This window comes from Colias eurytheme, chromosome 7 (genome assembly GCF_061535395.1).
Source record: "Colias eurytheme isolate Ceu_HAF_F1 chromosome 7, ilColEury1 Martin Lab GWU primary, whole genome shotgun sequence".
Classification (NCBI taxonomy): Eukaryota; Metazoa; Arthropoda; class Insecta; order Lepidoptera; family Pieridae; genus Colias; species Colias eurytheme.
In genome coordinates this window covers 8,441,740-8,464,885 of record NC_142986.1, presented here as the reverse complement: position 1 = coordinate 8,464,885, position 23,146 = coordinate 8,441,740, and the positions used below count along the sequence as shown (strand labels likewise).

Sequence of the window (23,146 nt, the reverse complement as noted above, 5' to 3'; positions counted from 1 at the left end):
AACTTGCTCTATCGATCAGGTAGCTACCCTAAAAATTTCATTTTATTATTCTGAAGGCTTCAATCGAAACATTGAAATCTAAATGTGGTAAGTGGAAAAATTTATTAACATGATGATCATTAAAACTAATAAATAGCTGTTAAATTACCAGATTTTTTTTAAAATAGCCCCGCTGTTGCTCAATGCAAGTGCAACATCACCGTAAAAAGTTGTCTTTTTAATGTCTGAATGCTCTTTTATAATTTTTAATGGTTTCTTCTGCAACTATGAATTTCCGGGTTATTTCGTCCAAATTGTGGCAGTCTCTCGTCTTTGTAGTATTCCCACGGAAAAAATTCAATAGGGTTTATGTCCGGAAACCGTGGAGGCCAGGCTAAAGGGCAAAAATACTCTGAAAGATGGATTGGTCGTTGCAGCCTGCGCATGCGCCGGTGATGCCTGCTTTAAAGCCTGGCCTCCACGGTCCCACGACCTAAACCCCATTGATTTGTTTTAATGAGGATACTAAAAAGACCTCGGCTACTTGAGAGAATACCACAATTTGGACGAAATAACCCGGAAATTCATAGTAGCAGAAGAAACCATTAAAAATGATAAAAAAGCATTCAGACATTTAAAAGACAACTTTTTACGGTGATGTCGCACTTGCATTGAGCAACAGCGGGGCTATTTAAAAAAAATTCTGGTAATTAAACACCTATTTATTGGTTTTATTGATCATCATGTTAATAAAAATTTTGCACTTACCACATTTAGATTTCAATTTTTCGATTGAAGCCTTTAGAATAGTAAAATTAAATTTTTAGGGTAGCTACCTGATCGATAGAGCAAGTTTTTAAAAGCCAAATGGAAAACCTTTTTTATGTGATTTTATTTTTTTGTGGGCCCTTGAAGTTATGGACATACTGGGTAATTTTATCTTTCTTGGCATTTAATTCTTTTTTTTTCCATTCGAAGATCTAACGATAGTAAATGTTACCATACTGAATTGGCCTATCTTTCAGCTTAGCACACAAAAAAAAATCAAGCATCTAGCGCAATAATTCACGTCACCATAAATAAAAATCTCATCGTACTCGGCGAAAGATGAAAAATTGAAAAAAATGTAATAACTCCGAAAATACGAAAAATCGCATAACACACATGGGGATGATTCGGATAGCCCTCTTGGTCCTCTACCTCCCAGCTTTCGTTCATCACTACTTTTTGGGACACCCTGTATATAAAATTCTCGTGTCACAATGTTAGTCTGCATACTCCTCCGAAACGGGTGGACCGATTCTCATGAAATTTTCTGTGCATATCGGGTAAGTCTGAGAATCGGCCAACATCTATTTTTCATATGTACCACGGGCGAAGCCGGGGCGGACCGCTAGTTTTGTATATAATATACGCTCTAGAAATAAGATTAAAATCAAAGGCAAGTGGTTTATGGTGCTTATCATTTTTTTGAAGTGAAACTTCTATATCGGGGTTGGAAAAAAATTTAGTGTAACATTTTTTCGTTACGCGTGACATTTTTCCGTTACGCGCCAGCTTTTTCTTATCCCTACCACGCGTGATTCGATGTACATATTTCTGTAAAGTTGGATATAGACATATTATTTTTTGAAAATAAGGTCATAAAGAAGTTGCACGTGTGTACACTAGTACACGCACACATTTTTTTTATTTCTTTTCATGTAGGTGTAGGATAAAAGATACCTATGTACCATTTTGTTCTTGTAAGTTTAGAGGCCACAGTTTAATACCGCATTATGTTAAAACCTTAAGCAATTTATTCACAAGTTTTGGAACCCATCCAGACTATCTCAATTGTGATGTATCCATTTTATCCAACGAAATCGAATTTATCTTTCTTCACTTACATTTTCTTTCTAACTATAATAACAACACTAAAGAATATTTGAAAAAGTCGAAATAAGGGCAAGCACCCTTATTTCACGTTAATGTTCCTACTCGAGAATGTTTCAGAAAAAGGGTTACTTTTAAATGATGCTTCGAAAGTATATTACCTAATATTGAGTGCTGTTTTTAAGGCTATAAATTTATTAAGAATGAATGTCTTAAAGTCGAATATAATTATTTCGTAATTTTCAAAGTAAGTGTTACTGATGTTTGGAGAAATACCTTTTACGGACACTACAAATGTAGGAAACTATTTCAAACATTGCGGAGTTTAATAATATTATTTGAATTGAAGCTTTTGCCAAAATTATTGGTGGCAGAACAAGGAACCAAGTTTATTGTGGAAACTATGAAAGTACGAGTGTCTAGTAATGTTTGTTGGCAATAGTTTAGACAATTTATGTGTCTTGCCTAACTTTGTTTTCAGAATTTGAAGGAGACAAGACGTGCTGTAGAGATATTAGTTCATTTATTTCCTTGTTTTTGTTTTTCTTCAATATCTAGGTGGCGTTTTCAAAATTTGTGTATGTATACGGTAAAAATGCACATGTGTAAACGTGTAGGTACTGTAAAGGTGTGTATACTGTCTTTGTCTCGTATCTATTTTTTTATTATTTAGTGAAAATAGTATATTTATTATTGTAAGTATGTATTATTACAGGCACGGTTTTAATTTTATGATGAAAATGTAGAGTTTCTAATGAGACTATGGGACTCCCTCATAAATCTCAGTATTCGTGATCTCTTGCTTTTAATTAAGACCCAACTCGAATTCAATCAACATTATTATTCCACCGTAAGTACTTGCATTGACAGAATTAATTGAGAACTCTAAATTAACATTCCTTTAAGATGTATGAACATATCGTTACGCTTTCCTATACCTACCTACGCTAAAAAGTGCTGCGTATGGGTTGATTTTTAACCGACTTCAAAAAAAAGGAGGAGGTTATCAATTCGGCCGGTATGTTTTTTTTTTTTTTTTTATGTATGTACACCGATTTCTCCGTGGTTTCTGAACCGATTTACGTGATTCTTTTTTTGTTCGATGCGGGATGGTGTCGAATTGGTCCCATAAAAATTTTATTCGGATAGGCCCAGTAGTTTTTATTTTATGAGCATTTTTGTCTGTATTTGTAAATGTTGCAAGTGCAAGTTTGAAGTCGGTTGTTTTTAACGCAGTTATTGACTTGTGTTTATAAGAATTGTTTTATATCTAATTTTTGTAGCGACGAAGAGCTAATTTGTTTGTGGTTCTTGTATCTTGTAATAAGTATCTTGTATCATTATATATGTATCTATAGTATCTTTGTAAGTAAAAAACTCAAAAAATTGTTCCTTACTTCATTCCTGAGTCATGTTATGAACAAGCTCTATTCTATTCTATCTGTTGTGAAGGCGGAGCTTGGGCGGGCAGCTAGTACTTATATTTTATAGAAATATAAATTATATTCTACGCCATGCTACTCCCAAAGATCGATAGTATCAATTTCGTGTTGGAAATGATCCAGAATTTTAGAAATATTCTATCAATGCGGTATCGCGTTGGATTCCTATCCTAATCTTTAATCTATAACAGTTTCTAGCATTTCAATGTACTAGAACATTGTAAGGCAGAAATAAGATGCTTAATATTTCTAAAGTTGAAATTGTTTTAAATCTGTATTGTATTTTCGATAATTTTAAGAAATGAAAAGCTTCTACTGTCTCTTCTTTCTGTCTATGGCCTCTCCAATCAAGGAGTAGTGAAATAACTTTAATTTTAATATTTTAAAGTAATTTGATTTCTCCCTGATATCTTCTCTCCGTGAAATCAATTTTTTTTAAATAATTTTCGTCCACTTTTTCTTTTTACTAATAAATAACATCGTTTGTCATTGCCACTTTAATTTTCCAATTAAAATTTAGTAGTTCTAAATTTTAATTTAGTAGTTCTAAATTTAAAACTTACATAAAAAATGTACTAGTTCAGAGAGCGTACTACAGTATTCAGGAATATATGGACGATAAAGACCCATGGAGGGTTGTCGCGTAAAAACCACAGGACAGTTCTTTGGCATATTATGTAGTTAGATATAAGTTACATATTATATAAATTTATTGACATTATTTTAAAAGAGCAACTAACTATGGAGTTTCTTGCCGATTCTTCTCCATAGATACTGCTTTCCGAATCGGTGGTAAATGTTAAAAATACTATGTAATGACGATTCGAAAGTGCTACTAAATAGTAGTATAATTGAATTAATGAATGTTTGAGTTTGAGTTTGAGTTTGAAAAAATCGGTTGTATTCCTATTAGATTAATTATTCACCAGAGTCAAGGACAAAATAGATTGTACAGTAATAATAATAATATCGACCGACTTAAATGGTTTCGTGTATTTTGTTACTATTTAGGGCAAGATATTGATCTGTACGGTACAGGGTACGGACCCCTGTGTTCCTGACTGACTTACATAGGGATTCTGTTTATATTATCCATGGCAGGGGATTTGATACTCTATGCCTTTGTGTTTAAGGGTAATTTTAGATTGATGTGAAGGTGTAAACATGTTTCGGTGTTTAATTTCAAATATTGACAGATGATTCTAATTAATATGTAGCATTCGATATTATTACACAAAAATCAATTACTGTGCGTTAGTCTTGCAAAATGTCGAATGTGTTTTTTTTATTTTTAGTAGAAATTTGATATTATCAGGAAAAACTGTTAGACCTTTGACAGATGTTCTAACACAGCTAAAGTCGCGATCAGCTAATTAGTAAACAAAATAGGCTTACAAAATGCACTTATTGTTAATAATTAAAATTTAAAGTAACATTCCATCTTCTTATATATAAAAATGAATCGCCAAATGTGTTGGTAAGCGCATAACTCGAGAACGGCTGAACCGATTTCGATAATTCTTTTTTAATTATATTCCTTGAAGTACGAGGATGGTTCTTATGTAGAGAAAACTTAAATATGTACCACGGGCGAAGCCGGGGCGGACCGCTAGTATAATAATAAAAGCACATGATTGTTGCGTCTCCCCTTCCTTCACAAAAGCGTTGCTATGAAATTATTTGTTTTTTAAGACATAAACAGAATCGATATGAAGGCGTTGAGATATTTAATTAAATCCTACAAGGAATTCGCATGCCGAGACGGGGCGTGTCGATTGACACAGGATATCTATCTAAAGTTATGGATCTTCTAATATCGAAGACTAAGCTTTGAACGGAGTGTTAAGTATTTATTTAGTGAATATTTCAGTAAAGATAGTTTTCTGTTTGAGTAAATTTTTGTAAATTTGTTTATAGGTTTTTTGTCTAAAATTGCTACGTATAGTAGTGAAATCCAATTATGTATTTTGCACTTAATAAAATTATTATAATATAAGTACATTATCGCATAGGTATATAATAAAATATTTTATTACCATAGTTCATGTATTAATTGTAGATAGAAATAATGTTAATTCATGTATTACTTGTTGATAACAATAATTATGTAGATTTGATACTATTTCGCTATAGTTATTGCCCCTGTATGCAAAAGTAACCATAGAAGCCAAGCCATACTTCTTTACTTTATCTTACTTCAGTAGAATTTTATTGTTCACTAGCTGTTGCCCGCAGCTTCGCTTGAAATGGTTTAATTGATTAGAAAGTAAGAAAACTACTGGTTATAAAAATAGTCATGTCATATAATTAAACTAAATATAAAAAAGTTACAACCATCAATAACCAATACAAACTTTACATAATATTATAATTATTCAATTGATTTCAGTAAATAAAAACGAAATAAATGTAATAAGATAATGTTCGTTAGAAATCCTTATTGAAACACTCGCATTACAAATAGGATATTCTATTGGGTTGCAACTACAATTCGTAGAATAAGCTTATTTTCCAACACAGACTGTAGGCTTTAGAGATTAGACCGATCTTCAGGGAACGGTCTTAAGAATTGACGATATTTACTTCAAAATATATTAAATATTGTTTCTTTAAAATGATAATAATATAATAATTGGCAAAATGAAGGATTCGTAATAAATGTCTCCGATGTATTTAATCAATCAAATTATTAGGTGAAAAAGAAACTGAAGATAAAGTCATGAGAGTGGCTCTAAAATAAATCTAAATGAGTCACATATAAACATACAGGTGAACTGTGAAGCGTGTTAAAAATTGCTCTTTTATGTTAAATGTTTATAAAACTGTTTATGAATAAAAGTTCTGCCAACATAGCGAAAGTAATGTAGTATTATTGTAGGTACATTAGGGTCAAACGATGCTTGAACTGAACACAATTGATCTTATAATTGCGTGTCACGCACTGATTGTCTCTGACGTCATTAAATGCGGTTGCATTTCTTGCTATCTCTACTTATACATTATCTAGTAAAAGGTAAAAAAAACCACAACCACAAGTACGTACGTCACGAAATTAGATTTTAATGCAATCAGAAAAAGAACAACAATGCTTATCCGTTTATTTTTACCACTATGAAAAGCTGGTTCTGTGTGAAATTTGATTTGATTGATGTTTGAGAAAGATTAATTAACGTAAAGTTTGAGACGTTCTTTACGTCAAATAATCTATTCGAAAACTGACCGCATAATCAATATCAAAATAATATTTTCATTATAATAATAAATACAAAACTACCTAATTTTTTTAGAGTCCGATTTATTGCACTTATACAAAAATTCATCGTTTAACTAATCCCTATTCTCTAATACAGTAATTATAATATTACAAGTCATATCAATTAATCATCATGTTCTACGTTATTTATTTTATTAAAACATAAATGAGTCATCGAATTCACACCCCTGAATCTATAATTACTGACGTCTGGCTAAGGGGAATTCGTATGTGTATTGATGAGTAATAAGAAATAACATTAATTGTTTATGTGTGCTAATTATAACGTTTATAATCTGTAGCGATATGGTAAACAATGCTTTATTATCTGTTCTTATTTTATCTGTACAGTTTCAACTTGTATTTTTAGGCGCGAACGATGAATTTATATCTAAAATGAAACATATTTTATTATAAGAAACAAATGTTGTGGTAAATTCGTCTCTCTATTTATATTTTTGCATTCAGAAATTCATAAAAAACTGAAACGTCAAAACATTGTTTAAATATACAATATAATTGAAACATGAACAAAAGAAATTCTATTCACAGTTCATTCTCCACTAAGTAAAATAAATTGCAAGAAAAAATTTCAATTGAACTCTAAAACCTAAATTGAAGAAAAATACTGAAATTGTGAACATGTGTCTACTAAATGGGAACATTATTACAAAAGCTTTCAACCCAAGTGTAATGTTTAAAGTACTTAGAACTTTGTGAAGTGCAAAAACCCAAGAGTGCTTTTGGTATGAGGGTTGCGTAATGATGTGGACTGAGGCGAGACGAAATCTTTCAGGCTTTTCTCACTTACCACAAGAGATTAGAAAAATAATTACTATCAATTTGGCATACGTGCCTAATCTCGCTATAAGAAACATTATGAATTTCCTTATACAGGTAGATATTATATCCTTGTACATACATGTAAATATGTTGTTCAGATTATATTTTTTAAATGGGAATGATTATGACAATTTTTTTACATGTTAGTATATGATGAAATTTGTGATGTTTAAACGCAACGCTCTTGCTTGTTTGCTTTTTTTATTAGGAATGGTAAGGAGGGTAGGTAGATCTATAACCATTTTAATTTTACTTTTTGTCATGTCAAATTATTGCGAAACTATTTTGAAAATAAAACAAAAAAGTTCAAAGGTACCAGGGCAGCATGAGAGCAAAAAGGTATAATTTCAACAGGAGCCACGGTCTGGCGGTCGGCCAGAATTGGATCGTGTATACAAGTTGGGACAACCAATAACATGCTGGCTTGTTAACGTTTATTTTATTATATTTGATACTAGCGGTCCGCCCCGGCTTCGCCCGTGGTAAATATTTCGCAATAAAAGGTAGCCTATGTTCTTTATGAGGGTCTAAAGATTATCTGTGCCAAATTTCATCAAAATCGGTCCAGTAGTTTATGAGCCTATTCAATACAATCAAACAAACAAAGTTTTCCTCTTTATAATATTATTATGGCATTAAAAATATGGTTAGCCTATTTTTGCGCGATAAACTTTTGAAAACAATATCGTTAATTATTAGTATTGTACCAAAAGTATAGGTACGTCAAAAGTTTTTCATATTATAATATGTTCTGATTTTAGTATTTAAGAAAAATATCAAACGAGAAGAATTTGGCGCACAATATGATCAAAACACTTCTATACCAACGTATTGCTAGATCTACACGCTATACCGAATCTATGGTCGCACGAACACCAAAAATACGACTATTAGTCAGTTCAATAAAGAAACGAATCTTCAATGGCGGCCAAAGCTGACTTTGACAGATGGTAGGATCACCAAAAAAGAAAATAAAAATAACGTAAATTGATAATTATTTTATTAATTATTTCAAATTGTTTGTTGACAAACTTTTTTGTTATTGTATTTGTGTATTTATATGAATTATCATATTTACGTATACAGAATGTAATAAAATCCCCATAATACTTGTAATAAGCCCATAAAACTGAACAACTTTTCCCAAAGAACATATTTTGTCAAATTCCAATAAAACATTATTTACTTTCGCAAATGCATAATTGTCATTGTAAATTTATGATAAAAACTATTATAGGGAAAATCAAATACATTTTAGTGATTTTATTTTTCCATTTTTTTTTTGCATACCGTACGGCCGTGTGTGAGCGAGAGGGAATGATAAGCGCCGCCATTGAAGATTCGTTTCTTTAAAGAACTAACTAATACCAATTATGCAGATCTCACAAGATAAACAATACATAATTAGGAGTGGCCGTGACAGACACACGCCAAGGGACGAATATAGATAAGTTACAAAGGAAGTAGTCCTTCCTGTGACAATTCCGAACGTGATATCCTCTGTGATAACTGATATCTTAGACGAATGTTGTCCTTGGGAGGACTTATTTTAGTCATCCAAATTATAGTGATTTTCGATTTCAGTTGAAAATATGTGATTTTCGGTTCATTTTAATAACTGTATGTATAGTAAAGCTCCACTGTATAACACCGATAATAATAATTACGTGTTGTTTATTTAGTATTTTAATTTTTGCTTGTTTTTTATTTTTTCATGAATAAAAACATATTCTTATAACATCTGTGTAACATTTAAGACCGCTATGTAACGTACATATAAAATACATGTACACGAAAATGACCAATTCCACAAAGTTGCTCTCAATTTAAAAACTTCCACTTTATCACGACGAATAAAGCTAGCAAAGTCTAGGGGAAAAATGGATTTCCAAACGCTTTATCTAGTGCAAACAAAACGCCGCGTAAGCTCTCCAGTCGGCCGACTAATCCGTCGACTGATCGATCGACTAGTCCGTCGACTGATCGACTATACAGCGGGTTATTGCACTCAATGAGTCACTATTTTATAGAGCTATCGATTTACGGACACCATTGCTAATAATAAATAAATACAGTTTCATTCACGGCCATTGAAATGACATTGAGGATTACTTGTTGTAATGTAAATGAAGAAGATACCTACTTGCAGAGGAGACTTGAAGTGAATTGGTTTATAAAATATAATAATATATTATATTATAGCCTGTCTTTTATATATGCATCTTGCGAGACAGATTGTCTAGACTCCAAGTGTCTATGATTATTTTTATTATTAAATGATTGCAAACAAATACTAGATATAGAGATTTATAATTATTAATTTAAAGAAAAATGTTTTCAGTTTGTACCTATAGCAATAAGTATAAAATAAATTTCAATTTTATTATAATATAGAGTTATTATGTGAAACGTTCCACCTGCTTCATATGTCATGAGGCCGAGGTGATGAGGAGCGAACGTTATGTATTGGAAATAATTTTGCGTAAAAACGTTTGCGTTTGTTTCATAACTTTATATTTTTCTTCTATTGCATGAATAATTAATTAGTAAATGTATATTTTATATCATAAAAAAGCAATTCTAACCCTTCCGTAGTTCCTGCAATAATTTCCTTATTCCTAATGGTTTTTCATGCTCAAATAATATTAAAGTATAATTACTAGCATTCAAAGGTTTTACACACGTGACACGACATTTACCTACTGGTTAGGGAGCCAGGTGCAAATTTGGTTTATTATTTCCTCTCAAGAGATAATTCGTCAGACGCATGAGAGTATAGTATTATAAAGCCTCGTGAACGTCAGCTGGCGCTCGGTTGGGGGGGTGAGCGGTTGTAGCCTCCCACGCACATAGGAAAAAAAATACATTCATTCATTCATTTCCTCTCAGCTAAAAATTTGTCAAATTGTAGCTAACCCAATATCTCAACGAAAAAAAATAGTCAGCTGGTTACAACATGGTGTATTATACGTCAGCTGGTGTCTCGAACATGAAAGTTAAATTTAAAGAAAAATTTATTTTCCGTTATTTCCTCTCAAACAAAAATTTACCTGATGATAGCTTATATGTAACTGTGGATAAATATATATGTCAGCTGGCTGTATCTTGGTGGAAAAACCGTCAGCTGATACGGGAGGCTACAACCGCTCTTCCCCCCAACCGAGCTCCAGCTGACGTTCACGAGGCTTCATATTACTATACTTTGATGCATTTTACTAATTACCGCTTGAGAGGAACTTGGTCATAAAATCTGCTGCTGGCTCCCGGACCATACGTTTTATGAATTTTTTACAAGGGTAGGCACCTCATTGAATTTAGGCGCGAAACGCACGACGCATGCGTACGTCGAACAGCTGTCGACGCCATATTGCTAATTTTACACGAGGTTACTAATACTATTTTATTATTATTACAATTTAACGAACATTACTAAATGACTTGCCAAAACATTTAACGTATAAATAATATAATAATACTTCCTATGCTGTTCGAAGACTTCAATAAACAATTATTAGCCGGCTTGTAATTTTTAAGCAATTTGCTATAAAATATACATTTGATTTCAGATTGAAATTCTAATCAAAATAGCAATTTATTACATTAAAAGATGCTCTATTTGTAGAAATACTACAAGTCATAACAGAAAATGTAAAACTTAATTGACAGGTTTTAGTGTGTGTGTATAATAATTGATAATAATTAATTATGTAGTTAGATTTAACAGACTATTAAAATTAAGGGCTATAACAGACTATTTATTGTGTCTTCTGTTTACATTCATTTACATGTGGGAAATTATTAGAGCGATCGATAAATGCCTAAACATTCTAATTATAATTGCCGCAATTACAGTAGTTGGCACAAAAATACACATCTCTCACAAACATGAGACAAACACTGAAATAGTTACCGTATTTCTGTTATATTCGTAAACATTCAATTACCTGAAAGAGGTGCAAATCACAATGTATAGGAAGAAAGACTTACTGCCTGCTACGTATTCGATGGGTCGATTTTCTTCAAGGGATGACCGTTTTTCTCAGCGTACTCGGCACTCAGTCTATGGGCCTTCAACGTTTTCGGTTTCGACATATCAACACACTACCTTCTATTTAGCACTAAGCGAATTCCTAATTCGTTGTTGTAAGCGATATAAAGCGTCGCTAGATCACAAATAATTAATTATTCTATTGATTAAATCTAGTTTACGGAACACGAGTTTATTAAAGCAATATGTTGCTATTTAGAACAACGGTTTGAAGAGACGGATTGTATGGATGTTTTACGGTATTTTACGGTTTTTAACAAGATATTTTGTTATGTACATATAGTTTAGGAGTGAAGTTATATGAACACGGAAGCGTGGTGGTACGGTGTGAAGTACGTCAGTTCAAATACGCATGCGTCGAGGGTAGCTTGCTCTAGGGTAAGATATATTGTTGCCAGACTATGGTTTGATAAAAAAAAAAACAACTGTGATTGTGACAGAGCTCTAGTGTTTATTGCTATTTGAATACAGATTATAATCGCGTGCGAATTAATAGATGTGTAACTGAAAGCACATGGGGAGGATTATCAAGGGGTTATTACGTCATATTTGTTTTGTTGCGATGAAAGAGAATGCTTTAAATAAAACGGTTCATTCAATTTTTTATTGCTTCGTCTTTTCACATTTCGGTTTCTTTATAATATTACCACCGCAGTCATTTTATATCTGAACAATTTAATTACTTTAAATATAATATGGGTATAGTGTCTTTTTTTAACATTTTGATAAAGATATCAATACGATTGGAAAAAAATAAAATTCCGATTAGAAGTTTCATTTTAAATAACTAATAATTTCATTTGAAAGGAATGAGAAATGATTAAACCTGTAAATTGACTTTCAAATCATAGAAACCTTAAAAAAGGCACTCTAAAAAGGCTTGAAAAATAAAGCGCTCAAAGATTCAAGAGAGTGGGAAAACACTAGAATCTATCAAACAAAGTACTAGGGAAACATGAATGAGTCATAGTGGTGCAATCCAGAAAAATCGATAGGAGCCATCCAGGATTGGCGCTGCATTATGTGCTGTTATTGCGTGGAGCGTCAGCAAAATAGATATTAAAATAAATCGATAATATTATATGATGTTTAAATGAGGTGATGAACAGTTAACATTATTTATTGATGTTTAATGCTGGTCATGTTTATGAAAAAAAATATTAATTAAGATAAGTAGGTATAGCTTTTATGAAAAGTACCTATTTTTAAATGTGATTTCATACACGTTTACTAAAACGTGTAGAACTTATATTTGGATAAAAATAATTTTTATCCAAATATAAGTTCTACACGTTTATACAATTATTGTATAATAGATACATCGGTAAAAATTGTTTAATACATCTAACCAACCTAACGCCTAAGCCACTGCGAAAATTTCACATTTTTAGCGAAAAATATACAAGCCATTTACAGTTTCCATATTCACTCAACAATACGCAATATTTTACCCTAAACCTTGACCTGACGTAGGCAAATAGTCTTCACAGAATAAACCGGAGAAGTCTAGATGCCAAAAAATATTAGGTAACCTACGTATGAATCACATACGTAACATATACTTATGTAAACATCTGAAATGCTTTTCTCTTTCATTTTAGGTATTGCATGTATACCTAATAAAATTTTATGAACTGTGACCATGTTATAGAGTCTCACAAAGTGTTTTAGACAATTTATCATATAAAGTATCGCTAAATGTAGTTACAATATGAATTTATTTATTAGAAAAACGCGAAATGGACCTACTTGCTTATGACTCCGCTCGATGTAAAATATTCTAATTTTAATACGTATGAAGAAAAAATATGACGAAAAACTTAAAATCAAAGAAGAAATATAGATACACAAACGGGTAGATTTTTTTCCAGACAGTCTGTAATATAATTTTATGAACCATGTATATATTTATATGTAATTAAATATTAAACGAAATATTTTTTGTTGATGGTACTTTTTCAATCCCCTTTAATCACTAAACGGAGTCTCCCTATTGCTCAATTGTCATGACGGCCTTTAACAAATATGCCACAAGATGTATTGCGATAAATTAATAGCAACTTGTTTTTATTTAACATGTTAAAATAGTTAAAAATTATAATAATGTTTTGCCTTATGAAAATGTTTCTTCTGCCCAAATTCGTTCGTAAGAGATAAATTCATATTTACTTTTAACATTTAGAAACTATAAATAATAACTAATATTCATATAACATGAGAAACTATTTGAAAAAAATACATACTCAACTAGATACGTAGTTATTCTCTTATCATTGAGGATTAAGGAAGTCTAGACTCTATTAGACGTTGTAAATAAAAAAGATAAATATCTGCTACAATAATGTATAATATAACCCTTTATATACCTAATGCATATTCGAGCCTCAAGGTACTTTAGTTAGCTGAATACTTTCTTAGGAGATGTTAGTCTGTTAGTTATTACCAATATAGTACTTACCCGACTAGTCACCAAGTTTAATTTAACTACATAACACTTTTTTCATTCGAAAAGTTAAGAAGAAGAAAAGACACCTGAGATAATAATAATAAAACATATTTTAATTATTATCTCAGGTGTCAAATCTACTTTAAACTTTTTAATTACGCGCTCAATACCTTCTATCAATTGACGACAGAAATTAAACGATTTTAATCATCATTCTCACAAACACTCCATACAATTCAAAAGCCCTTGAAACGCGAGAAAATACTTTTCATTATGCAATTAACGAAACTTCAGGGTTCGTAATTAATGATCCGTCTGTCTGACTTGCACATTATATGCCCCTGAGTGTTTGTTGCGAATTCAAAAGGCTTTTTACTAGAGAAGCTGCCGTTCCTGAATAATAGTGGTTGAAACATATACAACTGGCTATTGTTTAGTTGAATAAATACCCTATTGTTAGGCTGCGCAAATTCTGATCCATTATGTTTTTAACGGCGAAACTGTTTTTTCAGTCACCAATTGTGTTTATGCCCCAATTTGTGTTCTTTAAAAAAAATGTTTTATTGTTCTGTGTATTCAAATTTTAATTTTTTATAATATTGTCTATTAAAGTTAAAAATTGTATCTTACCTTGTCTTCTGCCTCTTCCGCCCTGCCCTCGGCCTCCAGCACTCTCTGCTCGAGCTCCGAGAGCTGAAAAAGAGAACAAATCTTGAATTATTATCATAAACTCATCGAGATATTTTTCGAACAGCCAGCGCCATCTATAGTTCAACTTAGAACGCTACCAAACGACAAGCTTGACATGAACCATTTCAGTTCCAGAAAGCAACGTACTTCCGCCACCACCCGATAGATGGCGCTATTCTCAAATTGCATATTATCGAACCACGTGGTCGAGTGTAACGAAATATTATGACTGTAGATACCTATGTTTATTCCGCTTTTCATCAGGGAGGCTGTAGAAAAGGCATTATTGTTATGTAAGAGAGCGTATTCGTGTGGTTTCTGAGGCATAGGGTGGCGAATCGCGAAAGGGTGGTTAGTTGCAAATATAACAGTGATATATTATTATGTAAGTTAAGGCTGTTATAGGTTCGGAAAGGTTTATTTAATCGCATGGCTGTGTATGAATTGTTAATACTTATGATGATATTGCGTAAACAATTTACCTACGATTATTTTGTCTATGGTCACAAAAATAGGAGCATAACATTATTGTGTTTGTAATAAACAATATAAAGAAAGAAAACGTTTATTTAATGGCACATAGCCTCACAAGGACATTATGAAAACAATTTATACAATATTTATATGGTATTAAAAATACACGTTGAAGTGTGTAAAAAAAGAAATAAATAAATAGCGGGGCCATTAATTTTTTTGGATTTCGTATATCACATTACGAACAAACCATAAATGTACAAAAACTGAATAATTTACAATGCACGTTAACAATAATTGCTGCTGAAATAAAATTTTAAATCCGTGCATTCACGAAACTCGAAAGCGTAGAGAATAAATATTCAAGATTGCCAGCTGAATAACTGTCGGATTCGCTTTATTTGCGCGCAATTATTTTGTATTGAACGTTCAATTCCCTATATTAGTATATTATCGAGAATATACGTGAATGGCAAGCTTTATGAATCCTTTTACTAACGAATTGGGAAAATAAAATTGCATACGAATGCAGACGTCAAAGAAACGAAGGATATGCGATAGATCAAAAACGACGTATAAAGCGAATTTGAAGTTTTGCATATGGGTTCCGTAGGGTAATATTTTTTGAGTGGAAAGTTAGCTTGCTTTTACTGCATTATTAAATAATTATGTAATTGCCAAGACTACTAGATTTGATTACTAAACTAATACATATTAAACTGATATACGAATATAGACATAAATTATACAACTTTCAATGTTATTATCATGAAATACAGATAACAACAGATAACTTATACACATTTCGCATGAAATTTAACTAATGACTTAATTATTCATTCGAAAGGAAAGATTAATGAGTTACGGGTACCTGCTTCTAAACGTCAAATTTACCTTAATTATTTTGCTAACAATATAGCTTCTATACAATATTATGACAGTAAATTAAATCAGCCGTTTGCATACGGGAATAATACAACGAAATAAATTGCAACGATACTATCAACGAAATAAATGAAATTTTGGAACTTGAAAAAAAAGAGTATACCTAGTCAATGAACAATTAAAGTTATACTTTAACATTATACAAAATTTGTTTCTGAAGACCCAGCAGGCGAAGAGCTTTTTTTTGCAATATAAGAAAGTTAATGTGTTCCTCAATCTACATACAATATAGCCAATATACATTTGTTTCCTAATTAAGCAAACAGAAATTTCATTAATTATGAAGCAGAAATGAAATCGTTTCGGTGTTTATTTAATTTCCATGCGGAACCCCAAAATCGTTGTAGCCGCCTCAAAGTAAAATTTGTTTGTTTTCCAATCGTGTTACAGTTTTATCGTAATACCATATTGCTTCGCTTTGCCTCGTTTGAAATCCGAAAAGTGTTGACTTTTTTTAATTGCATCGAATAAAATTTGCTTTTCACGGGCGAATGTTTGTTTGATCTGTTATTTATCATCGGTAATTAAGTTTGTGAGTCTGTCCCTTGATATGAGTATTTATTTACGTTTTACATTTATTGTTGTATATTTTGCCATTGTTGTATATTTTGTTAGTTGTATGCGTTGAGGTTGAGGTTGATGTTAATTGTATGTCTATTCCTCTACTAGGTTTTCCATGGCTTTATATTTTCCCACTCAATCATTTTTCAATTTTATTATGCTTTTGTTTTAATGAACAGATTTATAACCTTTTCCTTCGTAATAGTAGGATACTACCTACATATTTTAGGTTAACGTTTAAACTTGTATATCAGCAAATAATATCTTCCTACGTTATCATATTTGGATATTTATAGTTGACATTTAATATCTATAAAGTACTTCTGAAAACATTATAATCGTTTTGGTTCTCAATTTATACCTTCTTTAAAAACACATCCATTCATTCTAGCAATTACTTATTACCTATATGTTAATTTTTAACTCAATTTTGTAACCGAAATATATCTCGAACATTCCGTCAATCAAGTGTCACCCTACATGAGAAGGCGACAGCTATTTGAGAGACTCATATTGCCAGTAAATCGTCCTAATAGCCGTGACCCACCAGTCGATATTTCTTGAGCTACCTATTTAGTTTGAGACATCGACAGATATCAGTGTAAGTTCATATTTCAAACGTCTGGAATAGACGTAATCAATATAAGTTTATATGTATTAGAAAAAAACAAAGAAGGACCTTGTACTGGCTCCTCGGACCATTCGTTAAAGTTTCATGTGAAAATTATTTAACTTCCTTCTACTACTTCTTCTTTTTCCTTCCTATAATATAATGTATTAACTTGTCATATTTAAGACAACGATAAACCTAATATAAAACGCTTTTTTGTGTTATTAAGTTTGTATACTTTCTCGTTATTGCATCCAATAAAATTTGTGCGACCATTATAATATTCTCTAGAATATTCTACGTCATTCGCTTTTTCAAACACGCGCCATTTGCCAGCCCCGGTAGTGGGTGCCGGGTACCTACATTATACACACGCCGCCATAACTAATCGGCATAGACATTTTACGAGCATACCACAGAGTCATACATAACCTATAACAATAGCCCACTGACATAAAAGCTTAAAAACGCTGGCTACGTCCCAGCTAACTAAAAGTTACATATACCATTATTCCTTGGAGGCTGTGTTTTGCATCACATCCGTTAATAAGAACAGGTAAGGTTGGCTCCTCTCCAACTTATATTAGAGGTTACTTTACCACACCACCACCACACTTAAATCATTGTGCAGAGCTGTGAGCCAAAATGGAGCAGTGTATTAAATTAGGTATAGTACAAGGTACATTAATATCAAAATCATTTTACAGCTTCATATACGTTGTGCTTGAATTTAAATTTCTGATACGTGCTATAGGCCTGCGGTTTTAAATTTAAGGTTTTATGTTTGTAATTTAAAATGATTAAAACAGTAAACTGTATTCTAGTTACGAAGTCAACATAAATAATTAAATGTCATATGTAGAGAATTGTCGTCAGATTATGTCTTAACAACGGCCATCCAGATCAAATATTATCAATTATTATTAATCATACTTCAATGGCAAACTACATATCAATTCCTATAGGTACATGAAAACCGCCCATTTTTTTAAACCATAGATAATGCAAAAAGCACGCAACCACATTGAAAGCCATGACCCTTACTTATCAACCTATATAATTTCAAGCAATACGAGTACACTATCCGGACATAATATTTAGTAATTAATTGAAACCTTTATTGCTCAATAGAAATACACTTAAACAGTTAGTGCTTGGTTTCTTGGGAACTATTCAGATAAATAATGTGTGTTCTAAATTGTTGGAGACAATTGAAGAAAGGGGTAAAGTTATGGACGTCGTTCAGGATAATTTTAAAATCAAGATTCAAACTGTTCATTTCATTTTCAGAACTTACAATAGTTATAATATTACATAAATTATAGTAGGCATAATATCGGATGTAATACCATTTAGGTATTATACTACGTACTATCATTGTTAACTGCTTGGTTTTTATTACCTTAACCATAAAAGGTATTTTATGTAAAAACTCAATTTACTTGTATCTCGTTTACCGCTCTGTAATTAAATATGAAATGAAAAGTCCGCAGGAAACAGCATTTTTATACTGTCCAATCATAAATTTCAATTTACATAGATCAAATCTAATATACTGATAAAACGAAATATAATAGTCATAAAGTGAAACCGTTTAGCCATTAACCGTCGTAAACGGAATCTATTATGACGTAAAGCTGATGATAAATGATAGAAATGTGTATTTTAATTGCTTTTTCGAGACGGTGAAAATTTTGAGCGGGAAATTGGATTCTGGGCAATGACACGTTGATGGATTGGCGCGCTCTTCGCTGATTGGCGGTTGATTTTTTTTTCTTTATCAGGTCTGTGGACTGTGGCTGTGGTCAACACTGGATATGATTGTTTAAACTTTTTAATCAACTTTCAACGCATGTTGCCAGTGTGTTTTAATTGATACCGATTCATTACATAGATAAATTTCAGCGTAAACGCTGAAATTTATTTCATTTAATATTAAGACATTATTTCATTCATTCATTTCATTTATTTCATTAATTTAATATTAAGGCTACTACAGGCATTTTGGAATTAGTATAATATTTTTTATTGACAAAGTGTTACTTTTCCACGATGATCTTATAAGTAAAAATGTGTTTTTACAAGTGTAAAAGGAGGAAGGAGTAGGAAAGTTCCTATGTAAAATCCTTGTCCTTAGATTTCTAAAAGACCATTTAATTGCAAAAGGTAAATATCAGAGAAATTTTCTACTACGTACCACTAACTACCGTTAAAAGAACTTGCCTTGTTCCAGAAATTCTTCCATAGCAAACACATCAGCTATATTTGCGCTTGCTTCCACATCAATCATGCAAGCATGCTGTTGTGGTCTGATGTGATAAATTATAGTCACACAAGGATATATGGCCGATATGTTGGTAATGACCCCGTAGCGACGACGTATAGGAACTTTGCAGTTGTGTTTTGAATGTGTTGACTTTCTATATATTATATGAAAGTTATTCGTTTTGTTAGTTTTTCTGGAAATTCAAATGCCTTTTTTGATATTGATATGAAACTTCTTGCAGATGTATGCATGTTACGATATAATTTATGTTTAATCTATAGCACAGAAAATCCTGTAGAATATCGATTTTAGAAATAAGTAATACAGCAATAATAAACACACTTCAATTCTTAATATTTTAATATCTATAATAGTAGGGCACGTAATCTCTTCTATAATATAAAAATGAATCGCAAAATGTGTTGGTAAGCGCATAACTCGAGAACAGCTGAACCGATTTCGATAATTCTTTTTTTATTATATTCCTTGAAGTACGAGGATGGTTCTTATGTAGAGAAAACGTAAATATTATGTACCACGGGCGAAGCCGGGGCGGACCGCTAGTAGTATATACGAATAAAGAAAAACATACAATAATATCTCACAAACTACACGAAATTACGTTCTCCATACATCCGATTGCAGCAGTTAAACTCGTAACACAGTAAGTTGAAGCAATAAATTTTTACTCTAAAGGTTTTTAAGGCTTCAAATATCAAAGTTTACAGGTGCTTAAGCCATATAAAGCAGGTGCGGCTGTAAAACGTTCCAGGGTTGCTATTTTAAGCTTTACGCTTGTATAACTGAGCGAATTTAGCCGTGCAAATGGGGATGAAGAAATATTTGAGATTTATATTTGTGTGCTCACGTTTATGGTTGCGCGTTTACGATTAATTTTAAGCATATTTCTGGCTTCATCTTTTATGAACTTTTTGCTTGAGTTCTTTTGTGTTGTAATTTATATTTCAATTTGTTGTGTTGAAATCACGTTGAAATTCAATATTTTTCGTTTTGAATTTTAATAATGTAGCTTCAGGTTATAGACGGTATTTATATTTTGTTTGTCTTTTATTTTTAATGTTGTATTATATAATAGAAACATTAATGACACTAATTATATTATAAACTCAATCAATAGTGCAAACATATCTAAATGAAACTAAAAGTACAGTTAGTATCGAACCATCATATACAATGAAATAAAAAAGAGCATTGAAACAATAAGATTTATCCAAATCAAATACTCTCAAAGGATTACAAGGTAAGCCAACATCTAAATCCATTTCTTGAAATCAAGGAGGCCATAAAGCTTCAGAGTCGTGGGCGATAACAATAAAAGCACCGAGAGGGTAGTTTGTTAATATTTGAACGAGCCCGTCGTTCTACGTAGCAACGGTCATTTATCGTTTCGCCGCCGCACGCAACGGACGTATATCAGAAATCACGGTCTCAACTCTTAACAGAATTGTTCGGAACACTTGATAAATTGTTTTGAAGATATTTCAATGCTGGTGAGAAAAAGTGTTTTATACTTACTGTAAAGTTGAAATTGTAACTTAAAGTTGATATTGTAATATGTGTATCTGGCTTGAAATAAAACTAATTGAACGCTCTTAAAAATAAGAATATTGATAGTGTCGTTTTTCCGATATATTTGTACAAACTTTACGAAAGAGTAAATTTGTAATTGTAGTTAGTTTAAGAACTTCGAAGATTAATTTTTAAATATGACGTGCAAGACTGTGATTCAACATTGCCTTTAATATTTTCGTCAACATAACCTATTTCCAAATAAGCACGTCAATTTTCCCTACATTTATTTTAAATCTTCACTTCAATATACCAAGTTACTTGAGTACGATGTTCATTCATGTAAGAAAAATGTTTCTAAAAGAATGAACATAATTTAACCGTTACACTCTGCTTGGACGGTCTTATCTGGCCTTTGAACCAGAACATAGTGGAATGAAGAGGAAATCGAGTTTCTTACTTATGTTGTAAGTTTTATTTTAATATTATGTAATGTGTGAGGTGTATGTATTACGTCTTTTTTATTTGATTTTTGGCGATGAAAATATTATGTAGAATGGATTTCTTACAGTAATTTGTTATGTATTTAAGTATGTGTAGTTTTTTAGTAATTTTTATTTGAATAATTTTGTTTTTCATTTTGTTTAATCATTGTCGATTGAAGTGTATTTATTTCATGACAAAAAGTAGATAATAATCTTATAATAATATGAATTCATAAAATTTCGCATCCGTTGTTTGATGACAATTAATCACTTTTAATATAGGACACATTTTTTAATTAAAATATCAGTTAAGATAATATTAATTACATAACTATATGTAAGTATATGTAGTTTTACTAACATTAGAATTAAGTACTACTAACAATATATGGGCAATGCTGCCTGACATAAAGAAATAAATAAAATAAAAAAAAAAAACTATTATCTATACAACTACATCTTACATGATATTAAACATCCATGTTTACAGATCCTTCCTCAAAAGCGTTGAAGCAAACATCCCAAACTTAACCGTTTCCTGCCGAAATATTCTTCAAACAGTAAGCCCATTAGTTCTAGTCCACTAAGGGTTACTTCCACGCGAGAGAACCTCAAAGTACACTGACGAAAACGACGACTCACAGTTCCAATATCAGACTGGGCTGCGATGCAGAAAATTGAATGGATTTCGGCTACCGCATTTTAGGGTTAGTTTTTATATCTTGTAAGTGTCCTTTTGTTGTTACTTTGTACATGTTACGTTTATGTGTCTGTTTTATTTGTATTATCTTTTAAAAAGTACTAGCCATATTAATATTACTGTTAATTGAACAACTAATCATTTTTAAGACTAAAACAAAACAGAGAGTAATAAATTACCTACAACATTTATAAGTTAGGTTAATCTTTAATTCTAACATTACATTCAAGCAAAAGAGAACACGTTTTATTATCAAAAGAATTACAAATACGGCATAAAATTTAAAAATAGCAACCCTTTAAAATACTTTTGCATATTTACACAACTAACATAGTTCCAGCGTGAAACGTGTAAGCTAAACCAATAGTGTGTTATGTAATGAAGATTAAAACTAGGAATATTTAAAAATGCGGAGTATTTCCACTAAAAGGGTCCGTTCACACAGACCGGCTCGGAGAGCATCGTCGCGCATTTTTCTTTCATCACAGACAGAGACAGGCCGGATCGTATACGCTTGAAGTCGGTCGGAGTGGAACCGCTAGGGCATGCAATCGGAGCCAAATGGCTGCACGTACAAGAAAATTAGAATCCTTTTAGAATTAATATTTATAAATTAATAAATAGAGGAATTCCTCTTAATATTCCACACCAAGCGCGTAAAAACATTCTTAATACACAGACAGAACAGACAAAAGCAGTGAACATGCAAAAATATACCTTACTACAAATACCGTAGTATTATCTCTGTATCAACGTGATAGGCCAACGGCTTCTTCGAGTCGGTCTGTGTGAACATACCCTTATCCGTTGTAAAAAGAAATGAGACTGGCTTGTTAGGTACCAAAGAGGCTTTGAGACACGCATTAGCACCTTCTCCAGTATTCTAGAACCTCTTAGACATTGTGACTGTAGAACCTAGGTACTAGGTACTACCTTTGACATGAGTAGCTGACGTACAATGTTCTATGTATATGCTTATCTATGGAGATTTTTTCTTGC

General features: G+C 31.8%; 1 protein-coding gene across 6 annotated transcripts in view; it reads right to left on the bottom strand.

Moving 5' to 3' along the window:
• The window catches only part of LOC149907196 (uncharacterized protein CG43867), a 245,344-nt gene that overhangs the window by 41,770 nt on the left and 180,428 nt on the right, over positions 1-23,146 (bottom strand). For all 6 annotated transcript variants that reach the window (XM_090103576.1, XM_090103571.1, XM_090103572.1 and 3 more), the window contains one exon: positions 14,517-14,579. In XM_090103576.1, coding sequence (XP_089959702.1) covers positions 14,517-14,579 — 63 coding nt within the window. The remainder of the gene's footprint in view (positions 1-14,516; positions 14,580-23,146) is intronic.